This window comes from Myodes glareolus, chromosome 5, assembly GCF_982192425.1.
Source record: "Myodes glareolus chromosome 5, mMyoGla1.1, whole genome shotgun sequence".
NCBI classification, from domain to species: Eukaryota; Metazoa; Chordata; class Mammalia; order Rodentia; family Cricetidae; genus Myodes; species Myodes glareolus.
The window spans coordinates 22,435,274-22,454,756 of NC_142030.1; the positions used below are offsets into that span (position 1 = coordinate 22,435,274).

The 19,483-nt window shown below is 42.5% G+C and overlaps 2 protein-coding genes across 2 annotated transcripts in view; both read right to left on the reverse strand.

Annotated features, from left to right (window-relative positions):
* Nucleotides 1-1,187: 1,187 nt before the first annotated feature.
* On the reverse strand, nt 1,188-9,288 carry Pex19 (peroxisomal biogenesis factor 19). Its single transcript, XM_048448899.3, has 8 exons — nt 9,153-9,288; nt 7,479-7,588; nt 6,889-7,054; nt 6,227-6,312; nt 5,897-6,058; nt 3,224-3,400; nt 2,795-2,839; nt 1,188-2,639 (listed from the first exon to the last, which is right to left on the reverse strand). The coding sequence occupies exons 1-8, from the start codon at nt 9,220-9,222 to the stop codon at nt 2,556-2,558; spliced, it is 900 nt and encodes a 299-aa protein (XP_048304856.2). The 5' UTR covers nt 9,223-9,288; the 3' UTR covers nt 1,188-2,555.
* An 8,400-nt stretch (nt 9,289-17,688) lies between these two features.
* Copa (coat protein complex I subunit alpha) overlaps nt 17,689-19,483 on the reverse strand; it is a 44,553-nt gene continuing 42,758 nt past the window's right edge. Inside the window, exons 32-33 of the mRNA XM_048448901.3 lie at nt 18,754-18,948; nt 17,689-18,342 (exon numbers count right to left, since the gene is read on the reverse strand). Of these exons, the coding sequence (XP_048304858.1) occupies nt 18,283-18,342; nt 18,754-18,948 (255 nt within the window). The 3' untranslated portion in view covers nt 17,689-18,282. The remainder of the gene's footprint in view (nt 18,343-18,753; nt 18,949-19,483) is intronic.

Genomic DNA, 19,483 nt, shown 5'->3' on the forward strand with positions numbered 1-19,483 from the left:
CCTTCACCAGACTGGGGCTACTGAGGCATCTAGCCTCCTTAACTGAACATGTTAGTTCTCAGTCTGTCCTTCAGATTAACAACCACTGCTGGACTACTTAATCCATGTATGGAAAGCAATCTAATAAATTCTCTTTGTAATTTGTAATATATTCATTCCATGGGTTTTGTTCCTCTAGAAAACCCCTATTAACAATGTATTACAACTTCTTTGGATGTTTTCCTGAGTGTGTTGGTAACTAAATGGATCTTGATAGTTTGTAACTCACACGCTGAGCAAAACTTAACACTCTTCTTTGACCTCGATTTTGAAGGTCTTATTTGTATTTCTTGGTTGCTTATCTGTCCTGCTCATAAGATCACCTGGGCTTTATTATCAGTCTCTACTCAAGCTGTTTCCCTGTAGAAAAGCTTCCTTCTGCTTTAACAGTTAAGTGCTGCGTTTGCCTTCCAAAGGAACACAGTGAATTTTTCAGTTCAACAGCAAACACTGCATGTCCACTTCCTGAATCCTTTTTATACATTTTTGTCTTACCTGTCATGTCTACTTAATGTGGGACAGTGGTTAAGAGCTACTTGCTTTTTCAGAAAGCCGGTGTTCAGTTTCCAGCACCCACATCTGGTGGCTCACAACCACTCATAACTACAATGCAGGGGATCAGAGGCCCAACATACACATACACACAGATTAATAATAAATCTTAAAAGGTTTTTATGTCAGATGTTTTAATTTTTTTTTTTAATGTGGGCCATTTTCTCCAAACTCCCCAAGCTTCCCAACAGCCTAGTTCTAGTCTTTGGGACATTGAAAGCATGTCCTAGGGTCATAGGAAAAAGACATTATCTTACATCTTATAAAAACTTGTTTCTTGTTTCATGAATCCATCTATCCAGTCAGAAATTTGTTACCCGAACACACAGAATTTTGGAAGAGAAGCTCTTATGAACTTTGAGAACAGTTTAAATATCTAAATGCTGATCAGTTCCCACAGGCTACGTGCAAGCACATTTCCTTCCAGAGAATGTGTGGAATATGGGATCTTTAAGAGTGACTTTAACCCAGGAGGCAGGGAGGATGTGTCAAAGTGACTTAAATGATAAATGTGAATTTGTTCTTGCAAAAGTTATTTTCCACGGGAGTGGATATGATCAAAATACATTTCATACATGTATAAAATTCCCAAAGAATTAATAAAAAACATATATTTTAAAAGTTATTTTCCAAGTGAATCAGTACAGCTAGGTAGGCTAAAAAGAATATCCATAAAATATATGGCAACCATGGTCCTTAGACCTACTGAGGTCATTTAATCCTAGGTAATTTAGAAAACATGTTAACAACATATCATTAACATCAACTATAATGTAAAAAGTTAAGAATGAACTACCAAGGAGACGAAGACAGTATCCTTTAACCAAAGGAAGGGCAGCCTGAGCTGGAGGGCGGGGCTATGGTACAGCCTAGCATAATATTATACAGAACTATCTCCTAACACTTCCCACTCTGCAGCTTCGAAGCTCAGGAAGATTAGAAACAGACCTGGATGAAAAATAACCCACACATGCACTCAGAATATTTATTAGATACTGTCCCCTGGGACTTGCAGGAAAAGAGACTCAGGCTACACCCCTTTCCCAAGCACCTTCCTGAACCAAGGATTCTAGGGACTCTGATATCAAGTAACCAGAATGTATCTGGGTAGAATGGCCATTCATTTACCAGATCTGACACTACAATTATGTGTTGGCCAGGGAAGGGAAGGGTCTAGTGAGAATGGTACAGGTACTAGATGAAAGGAAACAAGATTGGCCTTCATTAATCAAAACGTTGGTTCAGAGGGGCTGGAATAAATAAAAATCTAAAGAGAGGAGGTAAGAGGACAGCCAGGCAGCAAAGGAAGGTCAAGAGCTCGGTTCACCCAAATCAGAGAGCTGTAGAAAGAACCAGGGTAATAACTTGAGTTCTCAGGAGGAAAGGGGAACTAAGGGCGCAGCACCTAGGGACAGAAAAAGCCCAGGGCTTCGCTTATATCCTGACCACAGGTAAGTGCAAAAGTCCTTCCCCTTCAGAGAGTTCAAAATGAAGGCAAGGAGATGTGTTGCCAAACCTACAGCCCCAGGGCAGGCTACATTTCTCCCCATTCCCAGAGGCTCCGCCTATTTGAAACACAAAGTCTTAGGACTCAGCTCCTGCTCCCCAGATCCAAGAGAGGAAGTAGAAACAAGGCACGAAGTCCCTGGGAATAAAGGGGAACATGAGTACAGCCATATATAACATTATTTCTGGGACCGGGAAGGAGTGAAATGCTCCAAAAAGGATGCCTTCCTTCACCTGGCAATTAATTGGCCTGTTTCTACCAGCAGAACTCATGATGGAGTAAGGCTCACAGAAATGCCTACAGAACAGACCCTCAGCTGGTATGGCACAGTCTTGAATGGGATGTAGTGTGGGGCAGCCAGCTTCCAGAGACGACACTTCTGCCTCAGTTCCCAATGGTTCTGCTGACTCCAGATGTTCCCCATGGCTGGGACTCAAGGAAGAAAGCGAGCTGTGTTTCACATGACCAGACACTGTTCACCATTGGCACCTAGTGGGCCCGATAGATTGAGGGTATCCAGGTCAAAGTTGAGGCCAGGAGGCTGGAGAAGAGATGAAGGGACTGAGAAAACCACTCATATTTCAGGTCAGAGCTTCTGAAGGACCATCCCCAGCAGCCACAGTTATCACCTTATGTGGATTAACTGGGGGTTACTGGAGTCTGCAAACTGGGTTAAAATGTGAAAGGCATACTCACCATCTCCCCAGCCAGCTCTTTTGGAGGATGGCCTAAGTCTTGTAACTAGAAAATAAAAATATGAGATAATAAATAAATATCACAGGGAAAAAAAACACAAAAAAAGTAACAAAAGGAATCTGATTTGTGATCTGGATTTCTTTTTTTGAGACAGGGTTTCTCTGTGTGACAGTCCTGGCTGTCCTAGAACTAGTAGACCAAGATGGCCTCGAACTCACAGAGCTCCACCTGCCTCTGCCTTCCGAGTGCTGGGATTAAAGGCATATGCCGCCGCCACCACCCGTCATGATCTGATTTCTTCTGACCACGGTATATAGATTTTTTATGCTCCCTGCACACAGGTTTAGTCGTATAACACCCTTTCCAGACATCTCCTCCATTCAACACCCAAGTGGACAGCACCAGGAGGAAGGCAGTGAAAGGTCTTACCTGCTGCATAAGATCTAGCACCATCTCAAAACGAGCCCTTTGAGTAGCCTCGCTGTCCGTGGGTGTCTCTGCCTCAAACTGCTCACATATTTTGCCCATGACCCTGTGCTGCTCCTGATACTTTTCAAACTGCTCTGGAGGAATAGATTCCTGGTGACTCTGCAACCATTCCGGATACTAAGGAAAGAGAGGGAATGGGTGGGAAAGAATTAAGTGAACAAGGAGAGAAGGTGCTTAGAATGTGAAGAGAAGAGGACTAAGAGGAAAGAAGGCTAAGAAAGCAAGTTCACTGTGGAAAAGACAAAGTACGGTGACTCCAACAGACTACCTGGATATACTAATGTTTATGGTAACTACAGATTAGTAAACTCTGTCTGTGAAAAGCAAGAAAGTAATCATTTTATTTAGACTCTGAGGATTGCTCTAGTTTCATTCCTGTGACAAAACAACAAAAACAACTTGGTGAGGAAAGGGTTTACTTTATTTCATCTGATACTTCCAGGTAACAGTCCATCACTGAGGGCAGGAACTCAAGCAGAGACCATGGAGGAATACTGCCTACCGGCTTACTTTCTTCTTTGAATTTTTAGCTTTCTCATATAGTCTAGGCCCATCTACCTAGAGATGGTAGCACCCACAGTGAGCTATGCCCTTCCACACCAACCATCAATCAAGGTAATTCCTCATACACATGGTCACAGTCCAATTTGATCTGGGCAATTCCCCAACTGAGACTCCCTCAAATGACTCTGGGCTATGTAAACTTGACAGTTGCAGCTAACTAGAACATGGGTCACATGTGGTCTCTGTTGAACATTGTTCTCTGCTGTTTTTTAGATTTATTTATTTTTACTTTGTATGTAGAAGTAGTATATTACCTATATGTATTTGTACCATGTGCATACCTGGTGCACTTGAAGGTCAGAGAAAGGGGTGTCAGATCCCCTAGAACTACAGTTACACATGGTTATGAGCGACCCTGTTAGTGCTGGGAGCCAAACCGGGACCTCTGCAAGAGCAGCAAGTACTCTTTAACAAGCCCCCTCTAGCCGGGTTTTGGTGTGTGGGGGCATGGCACGCGCCTTTAATCCCCAGCATTTGGGAAGCAGAGGCAGGCATATCTCTGTGAGTTAAGAGGCCAGCCTGGTCTACAGAGTGAGTTTCAGGACAGCCAGGGGTGTCACACAGAGAAACCATGTCTCAAAAAGCAAACAAACAAACAACAAATAAAACCACATGAAAACACAAAAACAAGCCCCCCTGCTTTTTTATAATTTTTTAAAATTGTGTGTGTATACATATATATATATATATATATATATATATATATATATATATATATATATATATATATATATTGGTTTTGCAAGACAGGGTTTCTCTGTCCTGGAAACTAGCTCTTATAGACTAGACTGGTCCCAAACTCACACAGATCCGCCTGCCTCTGCCTTCCGAATGCTGGGATTAGGTGTGCACCATCACCAACAGGCCGAAATTCTATTAGTTTTTTATATGAATGTTCTGCCTGCTTGTATGGCTGTGCACCATGAGTGTCTGGTGCTCTCAGAAACTGGAAGAGGACATCAACCCCCCTGAAACTGGAGCCACAGTCCATTCTGAGCTGCCATGTGGGTACTGGAAATTGAACCTAAGTTCTCCGGAAGAGCAGTCAGTACTCTTCTTTTTTGGGGGATGGCAGGGAAGGGGTCTGGTTTTTTCGAGATAGTGTTTCTTTGTGTTAACAGTCCTGGCTGTCCTGGAACTCACTTTGTAGACCAGGCTAGCCTCAAATTCATTAAGATCTGTCTGCCTCTGCCTTCTGAGTGCTGGGATTAAAGGTGTGCACCACCATCATCTGGCGAAAGTCAGTGCTCTTAACTGTTGAATCTCTCTCCAGTCCTGTTGTTTTTAAACTTAAAAATACAAAAACCAGGGCTGAAGATGGCTCAGTGGTTAAGAAAACATACTGCTCTTGCAAAGGACCCCAATTCAAGTTCAATAGCCAGCACTCATGTCAGGTGGCTCACTGCCAGCTGTAACTCTAGTTGGAGGGTGGTCTGACGCCTGTGGCCTCCACAGGCACCTGAACTCATGTACACACACATGCACGCACATGTATGAACACCCACACACACACCCCTAATTAAAAGTAGGTATTTTTTTAAAAGAATGTAAAAATACTCTTGGAGTTGGACTTAGGCTCTGCAGACTCCTGGTCTTGTTACCCACTTCCCACTCAGGCACAGGCTGCCCTGTAATGCTAAAGAGCTTCTATTTCTCTACTTCGTTTCTCTAGGGAAACGATAAGCTTTTTAAGAGGGACTATCACTTCAACTACTCTCAAACTGCTCACAGCACCAGCACAAACCCTGTGAGTTTTTACTGGAGAAACCAATAAAAATTAGAGATACAAGAAAAAGCAGACCAGTTAGACTCACAGTCTTGAACTAATTTAGAGAAAACTAAAGCTGAAGAATTTGCCCCAGCATGAACGAACGATCAGATAGATCACCTATGTACCTTTATTCTCAATAACTTCTTCTACCTCCAACTAAGATAAGTTTGAAGAAAAGTACTTACTCGAATTATACTTTTATTATGCACAGTCTGGGCAAAGTAGCCCACAAGTTGATGCAATGAAAAGAGAAGAGGCAGAAGTGGAAATTCACAAACCTTTTCCGTGATCTCCTTCAGGGACGGGTACAGAACATCCTTAGACAGCAGGTTCTGCATGATACTCTGCATGATGGGGAAGATGTTCCCCTCCCCATCCCCTTCATCCATGCCCAGCCCTTCCATGGCTTTGGTGAGCTCCTCTTCAGACATGCCCGAGTTCTAGACAAGACCAAGGAGAGGCAAACAGGTTACACTGCACTTTCATTTGGGTGGGAAGAACTATCTAGATGTGCCTGTAACAACAATTAAGGCAGGGTCAGAGTCAGGGAGATCCCCTAGAGCATCTCCTTTGTGAGACTGCCCAGGAGCATCTGGGAGTGGAAGTACCTGAAGGTCAGTAGCATTTTTGGCTAGCCCACTTAACGTCTCCTTTAGGCAAGAAGTAAATTCTTGTTGCGAGTTTGCATCACTGCCTAGGAGAGACGAAAAGAACCAGGATTACCTAGGATGTTAACTGTCAACTTGTCTAGACTGACCTACTTACTAGTCTGGAGAGAAAATATTTATTGTCAAACTACTACCACTTCAAAATCTTAACTAGTCTTTTGGTTACCTTCATGGTTATGCCATAAATCTATATAATGTGTTAACAGTTCTCTACAGTAAACTCGCAACCCTGGCCTTTAAAACGGCTGTTTTGGGATAATCTTGTTTATTTATTTACTTTTGAGACAAGGTCTCATTATGTAGTTCTAGCTGTTCTGGAACTTACTAGGTAAATCAGGCTGTCCTGGAACTCACAGAGATCCACCTGCCTCTGCCTCTCAATGGTTAAAGGAATACACTATTATACCTGGCTGAAATATTTTTTTATTACTTTCCAAAATATATTAACCATTTCTTTCAGTAAGCAAGATGTCCACACCGCTTTCTCCTGCCTTGCCCCACACTCAATGGCTGTGACATTATGACTGTCAGTAATTTCACAATCCTGGTATTCTCAGCAATAAAGAGGTCTATCCAGTATTTTTGGTTTGGGGTTTCCTCACCCACTCTCCCAGCTGCCTCTGAGAGCTTTTGGAACTGTTCCACCAGGTGGGGCTCTTCTTCTGCCAGTTCCTTCATTGCCTTCTCAAACTCTGCAGTGGCTTGGGAAGCCAGCTCACTGTCAAACAGTTCCTGGAAAAATTTCTCTTGGGAGGCGAAGAGTGCATCCTGCAGGGGAGAAATGGACAGAATTCACCTCTTACAGCACCACCCTGAGTCTAGCCTCCTATAGGAGCTCAGATTGCGGTTTTGGAAAACGAAACACCTCCCCCACAAACACCTCTACTGAACATTCTACCTGTCTCTTCTTAGGGGGCAGCAGGCAAAGAAGCTGGCCACTGTAGGAACAGTATGAGGTAGCATACAAATCCAACCTCTTAAAACGGCTCTTTTCTCAAGTCACCTCCTTGCTATCCCTCAGTACAACCCTAGGTCCTTGTTTCACAAGAACTGAGGCCTGGAGGAACACTCAGCAGTGTGAGGCAAAAGTATCCTCCCACCCAGCCTTCTGGCCCATAGGGGGCCTGCTCCACCCCTGCTCTGAACTCCATACCCATACCCCACCCCTCCCTTAAGGGGGTAGAACTTATACTTTGGCAGTGTCTCCTGGCGATCTCTTCTGGGGCCCTGATGCATCGGGGGCCGAGGAGGTAGGAGGGGGTGCTGGGGAGGGTTTGGCTTTATCGAAGTCATCAAGAGCACCTTTGGAAACAAGAGACATGGTGGGTATGTTGGGGATGGATAAGGCTAGACAGCTGTGTGTTCCGTGCCAATTCTCAGGAAAACAATCACATAAAATGCCAGCTTTCCTGAACTCACTCTCTTTTCTTGGCGTCTCCCTTGCCTGGTCCACGGATCAACAGGTTTCCTACCTTCCTTGGGAATCACCTAACTTACTGTGACAAATTGGGAAAACAAAAAACAAAAAAACTTTTACATAGAACCAGTGTTCATCTCAGAACTAGGAGGAAAGGGTTAAATAAGCCATGAAGAGAAATCTCTATATGCATACTATAAAATTCCCTAAAAGTCCTACACAGTTATCTAACATGAATAGTGGGGAGAGAGAGAGACATTTCTTTGAACTCACTCTGAGGCCTGAAAGGCAAGAACCTCTCATAATAAAGCACAGGATAGCCCACTCAACATTGCACGGGCCCTACTACTAGTACAAACTCCACACATTCTATAGGAGGGCAGCAAATTCTTAGATTCTGTTCCAATTTAGTTCTCCCTCTGCAGGCACCTACAGGTTCCCTTGGCCTGATGTGCAGTAACCCTTGGCCAATCGAGTCACTGGCACGCCTCACCAGATCTGCTCATTTTCTGCCGGCCTACATCGCTGTGACTGAGTAACAGATAAAAGGTTCACCTCTGCCCTGAAAAGCTTGCCAGGACCCAGTGAAAGGGCACTGGCCTCACTCTGGGCTGGAAACCAGAGTGGAGGGCAAGAGCAAGCAAGCAAGCAAGATCCACCATCATTTCAAGAAGATGAAGTGTTTCCCTCACCGCCCCCCACCCCAGGGACTGGCTCACTCTCAGTTTCTCCAAGGGATGAAAAGGATGTCAGGCATGGTGGTGCGCTTTTGGTAATAGGCCAGAAAATCACAAGTTCAAAACCATCCTTGAGTCTGACGGCCAGCTTCGACTACATGAGACAGTCTCTCAAGCCAACAATAACTTTAGGAGTGGTTTCCTTGAACTGCTGACACGAAAGAACTAAGGGCCTGGTAAAAGCATAGGAAAGACTATGAGGTAAAAGGAGTTAGGAAAGCTACGTTGATATGATCATGGACATAAGGACTCTTGGAGTTAAAGGTTATTCTGTCAGTGCTGCTGCTAATAGGAGAGGAGATTTCAGTAATTTACTAAAGCCGGTCCTGGAGGCTCCAGCCCTTCGCAGCACTCCCAGAGGCTTCGGCAGGGAGGCTGTCCGGGAGTTCAAGGCCAGGCTGTGTTACAGGGTGACGTCCTGCCTCAAAACCAGCCCGACAATCTAAAGCAAGAGAAGTTTGGGGCGGGGGTGGGCCGTGAAACATCTCATTACAGTTAGTTTTCTCCTCCGCTGGGAGATTTGCGGTCTGGGCTGATCCGTGGCCAAGGTGACACCTAGCTCCCGCTAAAGAGAGCCGGGGTCGAAGTCAGACCACCTCCCCGCCAACTATTGGAGGGATTCTCCCGCTACTTCCCGAAATCTCAAGTTCATTTAATCGCCAATGGGTTCTCGTCCCCGACCGCTCTGGCCTTTCCCACCATGGGCTCTTACTTTCCAGAAGCTCCTCCAGTTCCCGGTCCGCTTCGACCCCTACATCGCAACCTTCCTCAGCGGCCGCCATCTTGCTGCCTCCGACTTGCCGTAGGAGGTGGAACCACTAAAGCCACCACCAGTCCCGCCCCTAACCCCGCCCCCAAGACTTGTGCAGCCAATGAAATCGTTCTACTGTGCAGGACCGCCATTTTTAAAGGGACAGGAAACCGTGGGTTTGTTTTTGTTTTTGTTCTGGAAATCTACCTAGGCCCTTATTCCTACTAAGCAATCACTCCACCCCTGGAGCTACACAGCCGCAGCAGTTGAACTTGGGCTAGAACTTGCGCAGGCTGTTCTAGAAATCGGGCTCCTCCGGTCTCTGTTTCCCAAATGCTTGACCCACCAGGCCAAGCTTGATGTGGGGGTCGAGATGCGGGGCAGAAGACGTGAGAGGATTTCTTTGCTTTCGTTGTTTGTTTATTTTCCCTTTCACACGGAACTTTTAGTCTGAAGAGGTTTTGTTTTCCTATTGCCTCCACCTCCCAACGGCAGAGGTTACACCACAAAGCTCAGCTAAATCTGGAGCTATAAATCCCCTAGTAACGCGCATTTATTTTTTAAGGCTGAGACAGAATTGCCAAGTTGAGGCAATCTTGGTTTCATCCCCAGAATCTGTATGGTAGGAGACCTCCACCGTGTGCTCTTATACAAACACAAAACAGATAAACAAACAGATTACCAAACCTATTTTTAGCGCATAGTGAGCATCTACTGTTGTATACAATCTTATTCTGAGAAGAATGAAATATGCAAATAAAATCACTGCCTCTAAGGGTTAACTTGAGGTAGAATTGGAAACATGAGTGGTAATTAATAGAATTAAAACAGACCCAAAAACAAACATAATTCTTTCTCTGTGGTCTTTTTCTTTTGTGTGTGCATTTGTTTAGTCTTGTTTTGTTTTATCAAGACAGGATTTCTCTGTGTAGCACTGGCTGTGCTGGAACTCACTCTGTAGACCAGAGTGGCATGGAACTCACAGAGATCGCCTGCTTCTGCCTCGAGAGTGCTGGGACTAAAGGCACGTGCTTTCTGTTCTTACTGTTGATAATCCTAGCCTCCTCCCTCAATGCTGATTTACCCCAAATACTCTTTCTGACTTCCTAATATATAATGAATACTGATAAAACAGTATTTTATAGAACCCCTTTCCCTTTCTTGCTTGCTTGAAGGGGCTCGTTTAGTGCAGGCTGGCCTAGAACTCCTCATCCTGTTGCCTACACACCAAGTACTAGGAATACAGATATGCACTATCATGCCTTGTTCTGCTCATAGCATTCTTTTCATATCAGTCTTATTGAGGGAGTTCATGGCTCTCCCCTGCTTATTGATTAACTTCAGATTCTTGACTTACAATTATTTCATATATATCCATTCTTATTTCCTCAGTTACATAAGTACAAGAAGCAAAGATTGTCAACTTTGTTCACAAAACTCACTTTAGAATGTTTGAGTACAATTTTGTAATTTAAATTTGTAAAATTATTTTTTAAAAAGAGACCTTTTGCAGAGGCAGGTGAGGCTCTAAAAAATAATATTTTCCTAAAAATAGGGGCTGTCTAAATAACCTGAAGATTACAGTTGGGTTTACTTTTTTATTTTTTTTTAAATTTTTTGGGGGGTTTACTTTTTTATTGAGAAAAAGATTTTAATAAAATTATTTTAGGTTTCAAAAAATATGTATATGAAAAAAAACTTTAAAATGTGTCAAATGAACAAAAAAATAACAAAGAATAATAAGTTTCTGTCATGTATAAAAGGGAAGTGGAGAAAACAAACGTATATCTGCTCATAAATATAAACCATAAGGCAACCAACTGGAAACTAGTTACCTGTTTGGGGAAAGGTGATAGAAACTGAGTGACTAAGGGAAAAAGGTACACAAGATAAACTTGTCATAATATAGTTGTTTTTAAAACACAATTTAAAAACATTTATTTTGCTTGAGTGTGTGTGGGTGGGCAGACACACTATGATGCCTGTATAGAGATTATAGGTCATCTTGGAGGATCCAGTTCTCTCCTTCCACTGTGTGGGTTTCTGCGACCAAACTCAGGCTGTCAGGCTTGACCTTAATGCCCTTACTTTCCAGGGCATTTCACTGGCCTGACAGCATAGTTCTAAATATTGGTGTTTGAACTACACGATTAAAGGAAAAAATGAATTTAAAATGGATTAAATGAAAATTTTGAGTAATTCCAGTACCAGGAAGTGGAAGCTGGAAGATTAAAAGCTCAAGGTTGGGTCTGGAAAAATAGCTTAGGGATTAAGAGCACTGGCTGCTCTTCCAAAGATCTTGAGTTCAATTCCCAGCAATCACTTGGTGGCTCACACCCATCTATAACAGGATCTGATGCCCTCTTCTGGCATACAGAACACTCATACATAAAATACAAATAAATAAAAAAAGTTAAGGTTGCAGAGCAGTGGTGGTACAGGCCTTTAATTCCAACTCTAGGGAGACAGAGGCAGGTGGATCTCTGTGAGTTCCAGTCTAGCTCCAGAACAGCCAGAGAAACCCTGTGTTGAGAAAAGACAAAAACAAAATAAAAAAGTTTAAGGTCATTCTTGGCTATACAGTTCAAGTCCTGTCTCAAGAAACAACGCAAAGAAACTGTTAAATACTTTGTACCTCTTTTTCCTGTGGATATAGATAACTCAGCAGTGGAAGACTTGCCTATCATGAGCAAACCTGGGTTCAATACCCAGTAACTAACTGAACAAAATTTCTACATTTATCTAGTTTTTGAAAAAGTTGTGTGCTACCATGTGTAGTACTAGGAACTAAATCCAGAATTCTGTACATACTAAGCCAGCACTCTACAATGGAGCATCTCCAGCTGTGTGTTTCTATGCAGCTACATGTGGGTTTTCATATGAGTGCAGGTGCTCATGAAGGCCAAAAGAAAACACTGGCTCCCCTGGAGCTGGAGTCCTCAACCACCTTGCCTGGGTGATCGGAACTGAACCCAGGAACTCTGGAAGAACAATATGCCAGTAGTCAGGCATCTGTACTGGTCTGCCCTTGAGGTTCTGACAGGACACGTCCTTAGCTGCAGCCACTAAGAGCATCTTCTGTGTACATTTGCTATGCTCCCTTTTAAAAGGTGAGCCTTGCCCACCTCCCCTCCCTTTTCCCCCATCTGTTCCTCTGTTTTTGCTTCTCTGTTTGTCTCTGTCTCTTCCCCAACCTCTCTGCCTGTTATAGAAGACTGCTTGTTTGTTCCCAGCTGCTCGCCCCAAAATAATCACATAGAAACCATATTATTTGCAATACTCTTTGACCAATAGCTTAAGCATATTTCTGGCTAACTCATATCTTAAATTCACTCATCTCCATCAATCTGTGTATTGCCACGAGGCTTACAGGTGAAGTTCTGGCATCTGTCTACGGCGGGGCTACATGGCTTCTCCTCCTGACTCTGCCTCCTTTCTCCCAGCATTTAGTTTAGTTTTCCTTGCCTAGCTCTGCTCTGTCCTGCTCAGCTATAGGCTCAAAGCAGTTTCCTTATTAATCAATGGTATTCACAACATACAGAGGGGAATCCCACATCACCTCCCTTTTTATGTTTAAATAAAAAGTAAGGCTTTAACTTTAACATAGTAAAATTACATATAACAGAACAGGTATCAAGCAAGAATTACAGTTAGAATATTTATATCTACTTTATCTTTTACTATAACTAAGGAAAACTATAACTATATATTCTTCAACTCCATCAAAGACTCCAGAAGGATATAATATTACCTAAGTAAACAGGAAGTATATCGTAAGCAACTTCAAAAAACTAGAATTGACAGAGACATCTTGCTGCCTGAACAGTCACCCAAAGTTCTTCTGTATTGTTGGAGCATCCATCTTCAGCCTACAGGCCCATAGTATCCAGCAGACTTTTCCACAAAGTAGGAAATTTGAAGATCTGTTCTGCTTTGTAATGGTAAAGTCCATCAGTTGATTTCTTCTGGGTCCTACAGAATGTCTGGCAGATTATTTCATGTAGCAGGAACCCCGAAGGACCATCTCACCTTTAGGCAAGTTCAGCAGTCATTATCTGTGGGTCCTGAATGTCCAGTTTATACAGTATAACATCAAGCAGTCCAGGCGGGAGTAGTTTCTTGCCCAAATGACTAACCAACTCCCTAAGAAGCCTCTTCGATGCTCATCTTCCTCTTGAAGTAATTTGGCGCTTCCAGGAGCACATGTGTCTCATTGTCATGAAAAGTCCTAAGTTCTTAAAACATTTTAAATGTCATATTCTAGTCTTTGAAAGGTTTGAAGAATGCCTATCCATCTGAAATATATCTCTGCACATGTAGAAAATGTAATTAACATGACTACAAGCTTGACTATTATAGATGATTATCTATTAACCTATATTTCTTAATTATACATTTTTAGATGAGCTGCACAAACACAATATCTTAATCAAGAGCAGAAATACACACACACACACACATATATATATGTATATATAACACAAAATTGACTTTAAATTTGTATCAATAGATCAAGATCCATACCAATGCAAATCTCTATATCATATCCCCCTTTAAATGTAAAGGAACATTTATAAACAATAGTTGGGAATATGGGCATAGTTCTTCTCCAAATTGCTTGCTGCTTTACATTGGGCAAAGTTATTTGTTTGAGGGGTATTCAAGGCAACCTTTCAGGGGTTCTTGTTCCATCAAACCATGTTAGTCTGGAAGGATTTCATAGGTTCTTATCCTCTGTGGAAACAAAAGAAGAACCTCTTTTCCAAAGCAACATATCCTTAGACCCAAATTTAGAAGTCAAGATACCTTTAGAGTATATATGCTGGTTTAGTTTAACAGTCTGTACAATGAAATGTCTCTCTATACTTACCTCATTCACAGTCAAAAAATTTAAAGAAAACACAATAGTATACATAATCCAGACTCTGTGTATGTTCCATCTTTGCATGGCTTATATTTTTCTTATTCTATTACTTTTTCTACAAGTTTAATATTTATTTTATCTTTACTCCTTTAATCTGTGACTGCCTGTATTCTTTTATATTACATTTACTGTCTCTCACTTTTTTCTTCCCTTTCCCAAGCCTATGTACATTTTTTAAACACTGTGTCTCAATTAAAGATCTTTATGTCTGAATCTGTCCTTATTGCCTATCTGTAATCCTTTTCTGACCAGGATGGCTTCTTAAAATGATAAGCAGCTAGGTTGCTTTGTCTTTTTGCTCCACTCAGTCCAACATGGTGGGGCGGAGGTGTGTTTAGCACGAGCCATGTTCATAGCCCCATTTTCAGGCACATAGCATGTCTATATTGCCATTAAGCAAGTTGTAGCACTCTACTCACAAACCCTATTTAAATGCTCCATAGCTGGACCTCATCAGATTTTGTACTGGCAGTAAGGCCCATGAAGTCACCATTTCAAAACCAAGTGGCTTTTTCTCTGCTACTACTAAATCAGTAAGACATCTCTTAAAGGAGCTGCAGCATGCCACCAGCAGCTGGGTTACCAAGAAGCCATGCTTAACTCTGTTCTTTTGCATCTAGAATTATTTTCTAAGCTTTCTGAAGTTTTACAAGGACATAGTCAACGATGGTACGCCAATTTGTAGTATGAGGCTGCTTGTTTGTTTCTGGCTGCTCAGTACCAAAATAATCACACAGAAACCTGTGCAATTCTGTATGGCCAATAGCTTAAGTGTATTTCTGGCTAACTCATATCTTAAATTAACCCATCTCCATTAATCTGTGTATCGCCATGAGGCTGTGTCTTACCCAGGTAAAGTTCCAGCATCTGTCTCCAGCTGGACTACATGGCTTCTCTCTGACCCCGCCTTCTTCCTCCCAGCATTCAGTTTAGTTTTCCCCACCTAGCTCTGTTCTACCCTATCTGATCAAGCTAGTTTCTTTATTAACCAATGGTATTCACAGCATACAGAGGGAAATCCCACATCACCTGCCTCTCTCCTCTTCTGCCACTTCTGAAACTAAAAGTTGGTCCCCTACTCTTCCCCATTTTTATGTTCCCTTTCCCCAAATTAAAAAAAAAAACAACAACAAAAACAACAACAAAAAAAACCAAAAAACAAAACCGGAGCTGGAGAGATGGCTCAGAGATTAAGAGCACTGACTGCTCTTCCAGAGGTTCTGAGTTCAACTCCCAGCAACCACATGGTGGCTCACAATTACCAGTAATGAGATCTAGTGCCCTCTTCTGGCATGTAGGTGGAACACTGTATACGTAATAAATTAAAAAAAAAACCTCCATGTGAGCTCTGCCATGTGGCATCTTTCTCTCTTGTGCTTTTTAAATCACAACACAATACTTACTCTTAACTGCTGAGCCAATTCTCTAATCTATCTTGTTATTTTTGAGATAGGGTAGCCTAGGCTGGCCCTGAAATAGCTGGGGTTATCCTGAATTTAATGATTATTGTGTGGTTGAATGTTTTGATGAGGGTGTAGGTTTGTGCACCATGTACGTTTAGTACCTGTGGTTACCTGAAGGGTGAGTTAGATCCCCTGGAACTGAAGCTATGGATGGTTGAGCTACCATATGGGTATTGTGGAGTTGAAACTGGGCACACTGAACAGCAGCCAATGCTTTTAACTGCCAAGCCATCTCTCTAGTCTCTGATATTTAACTTTTTTAGGTTTTTGGAGATAGGATTTCACTATATAGTGCTTGGTTGACTGGAACCCATTATGTACACTGGATCAGGTTGATCTTGAATTCAGAGGTTTGACTCTGCCTCCCAATTACTGGGATTAAAGGCATGTGCCACCAAGCCTGGCTGCTCTTAAACCTTCGGTTCTGTTTCTACTTTGCAAGTGCTAGAACAGATGGAGCCATCAGGCTGGGCCTGAATGTATTTTAAATCAATGGAGTAACATATCATTTCCCCAATTATTTAGAAAATATTACTATTTACAATAGGCAAAAATGCCCTATTGACAATTTTGATAGTCTATATCAATTTGACATAATCTAGAATCACTTGGTAGGACCTCTGAGGGGGCTGGAAAGATGGTTTAGTGGTTAGAAGCATTATTACTCTTCCAGAGGACTTGGGTTTGATGCCCAGTACACACATGGTGCGCACAACCATTTATGGCTCCAGTTCCAGAACATCCATCCAATACCTTCCAATACCTTCTTCTCACCTCTATGGACACACATACACAAATAAGTAAGTAAATAAGCAAGTGGGTCAGTGGTAGCACACTCCCAGCACTCAGGAGACAAAGAAAGGCAAATCTCTGTGTTTTGAGGCCAGCCTGGTCTACAGAGTAAGTTCCAGGACAGGCTCCAAAGCTATACAGAGAAACCCTATCTCAAAAAACTGGAAAAAAAAAATTTTTTTTAAACAAAAGGACCTCGGGGAATGTTTGTGAAGAATTATTTAATTTAATTAATTGATAATGGAAAGACCTGTCTACTGTGGGCAGCAGCATTTGCTGGGTCTGAGGTCCTGAATTTAAAGGAGAAAGCTACTTGCTTCTGCCTCCAGAGTGTTGGTATTGAAAAGAGGTAGATGTCTCCTTTTTCTTCACTCCTGTCAGTTCAGGGTCCGCCAGGTCTACATAGCAAGTTCCAACCCAGCTAAGTGAGACCCTGATTCAAAAACAAAACACAAAAAAAAAAAACAAACCAAGAAGAAACCTCTAGTTGAGTACTGGCAGGAATCCTTGAATTCACTGCCCTCTGCTCTCAACGGTGGCTGCTTCAGATTCCAGCCACCTTCACTTCCCTGCAGTGACGATTTAAGCTGGAATTGTGAGTCAAATTGATCTTTTCTCCCTGAAGTTGCTTTTGTCAGGGGATTTTATCGTAGCAATAGGAAAAGATGCTAAGACAACTATGTGCTTACTGTAAATATATACAACAGTGATGGACAGATAGGTGCTCAGCAAATACTGGCTGTAATTAGCAATAGATAAAAAATTTGCAGAAAAAAATGGAACAGAGAACTCTTTTTTTTAAAATTTTATTTTATTGTGTTTTGCCTGCATTTATGTCTCTGTGAGTGTTGAATCCCCTAGAACTGGAGTTATAAATTGTGAGCTGCCATATGGGTGCCGGAACTGAAGTTGGGTCCTCTGGAAGAGCAGTCAGTGTGCTTAACTATTGTGCCATTTCTCCAGCTCCAAGAGAACTTTTTTTTTTACCATTGTCTAACAATGTAGAACTAAAAAAACAGTATCATTTTTCTCCTTGCAGCGTATATAATGAGGGTTGAAGAGATGGCTCAGTGGTTAAGAGCACTGCCTGCTCTTCCAAAGGTCCTGAGTTCAATTCCAAGTAACCACATGGTGGCTCCCAGACATTTATAATGAGATCTGGTGCTCTCTTCTGGCCTGCAGGCATATATAAAGACAGAACACTATACATAAAAAAAAAGGTTCTCAAGCAAAGAATCTGTTCTTGTGAGAGAGCTACAAGGATGTGAACAGCGACATGAAAGTAAGTGTCCAAGAAGAAAACAGCAAACCAGGGAGCTCTCTTAGAAATTTATTTTATTTAGTGTGAGCAATAAAACACAAGAACAATGGTTATAAAGGACAGAAACAAATCAGTGAGAAATGGTACACATTTTGCAAAATAAAAAAAAAAAGACTTCTTTTCAGACTGTAAGCATCTGGGCCCACAGAGAGCAGGAACCTATTGATGACCAATTAAATGCCCAAGAAAAATACAGGATTGTTAGGAATTTTGTGTGGCTGAGGAAAAATGGCAGTTTTTACATTACACTGTTTTCTAGTGGAATGGAAACAAAGGTGATGGGTAAGAGAGGAATAAATACTGAAAGAATCTGCTAAACAAACGTTCAGCACAAGGTTTTCATTTGTCCCTTGCAAGACCCAAGCTGCAAGGCAAAGTCCTCTATGATCACAGCCACAGTCACCTTCAGGAGAGAGGTCTGCTGTACTAGCCAGAAAGTCAGGCTTGGAAATTCTCATTTGCCATAGAAGAGAAGGACATGAAATTTTAGGGAGAACCAAATGTCAACAAGCTGAAGTGTGAGTGTAAGGGGAAAGTGGGAGGTTGGAGGCTAGACTCTGAGGGAACAGTATGTGATTAACCCAAGGGGTCTTAGCGGAACTGAAGAGGACTGATCCTCAGACCAATCACATCTTTGCCAATCTCTGTCACCTGTGGAAGTGGAAAACAGGATCAAGTTAGAGATTAATAAGGCGGAAAACCCCAGAAAGGTTATTCCCTACACCCCACAAGGAGCAGTCAGATGGATGGTTGGTGCTGGGAAGTGAACAGTGGGCAGAACCTCGAGCTCTCCGCAGTATCGCTGCCTCAAGGAGCCGGGGCAAATATAAGGCGAGAAACCAACCACTATGTTTCCTTCTGCCCCTCCCCTCCTAGACACATTTTTTTTCCCCCCGAGAGAGGGTTACTCTGTGTAGCTTTGGAGCCTGTCCTGGAACTCACTCTGAAGACTGGCCTCAAACTCACAGAGATCGGCCTGCCTCTGCCTTCCTGGGTGCTGGGATAAAAAGCGTGTACCACCACTGCCCAGCTCCTAGACACATTCTTGAGGATGGTACTTACTGTAGTGACCCTGCAGATTTGCCCCTTGAACTCAGGGGAATAACAGGCTCCACTGAGTGGACACTTCTCCACTGGTTTTCCACGGTAGATGGGCCGGTAAGATGCAGCACAAATGTCAAAGGGGTTGTGCATGTCATAATTGAGTTGGCAGGCATCTGTGGGGTTCTTCTCACAGGCAGACAGGATTTTCCTGGTCTAGAAGAGGGAAGGAACATTTTATTTAAGAGGACAGAAAGCAGCACAAATAATCTCTGGGCATGATGGTCTAAATCTACAATGTCAGTATTTAGGAGCAGGAGGACCTCAAGTTCCAGGCTGGCCTGAGTTACATACTGAGACCCAGTCTCAAAAAACAGAACACAACAACAAAAGTAACTGTACTACAGGAACACAGGCACTGTCCCGTGTGTAGGATGTATGTGAAAAATTAACAATTGCCATTGCTTCTCGGTAGCACTCAGAAGGAGGCAGAAACAGGATATTCAGGAATTTGAGGGCAGGTTTGGGATACACAGTGACATCTTTCTCTTTCTCCACATGGCTCCATTGCTCTAAAGTCACAATCTAACAAAGTCTGGGGATTAGATTATCAGGTTTGGGCCCCAGAAAGAGTTAAAACAGATTTCTATTGCCCAAGAAAAATGTTTTTAGATGGCACAGATAATGGAATCTGTATAAGTACAAGAGGTCAAGATGTGCCACCTGGAGCTTAAGGACTGATGCATTATCC

What these genes read in the sequence shown, in the direction of transcription:
- Pex19 (XM_048448899.3), bottom strand. Translation starts at nt 9,222, where the DNA reads ATGGCGGCCGCTGAGGAAGGTTGCGATGTAGGGGTCGAAGCGGACCGG. An exon ending in AAAATGCTACTGACCTTCAG is followed by an intron (nt 6,059 to 6,226) that starts GTACTTCCACTC and finishes GGTCTTGTCTAG; the next exon opens with AACTCGGGCATGTCTGAAGA. An exon ending in AAGAGCTGGCTGGGGAGATG is followed by an intron (nt 2,640 to 2,794) that starts GTGAGTATGCCT and finishes TCTCTTCTCCAG; the next exon opens with CCTCCTGGCCTCAACTTTGA.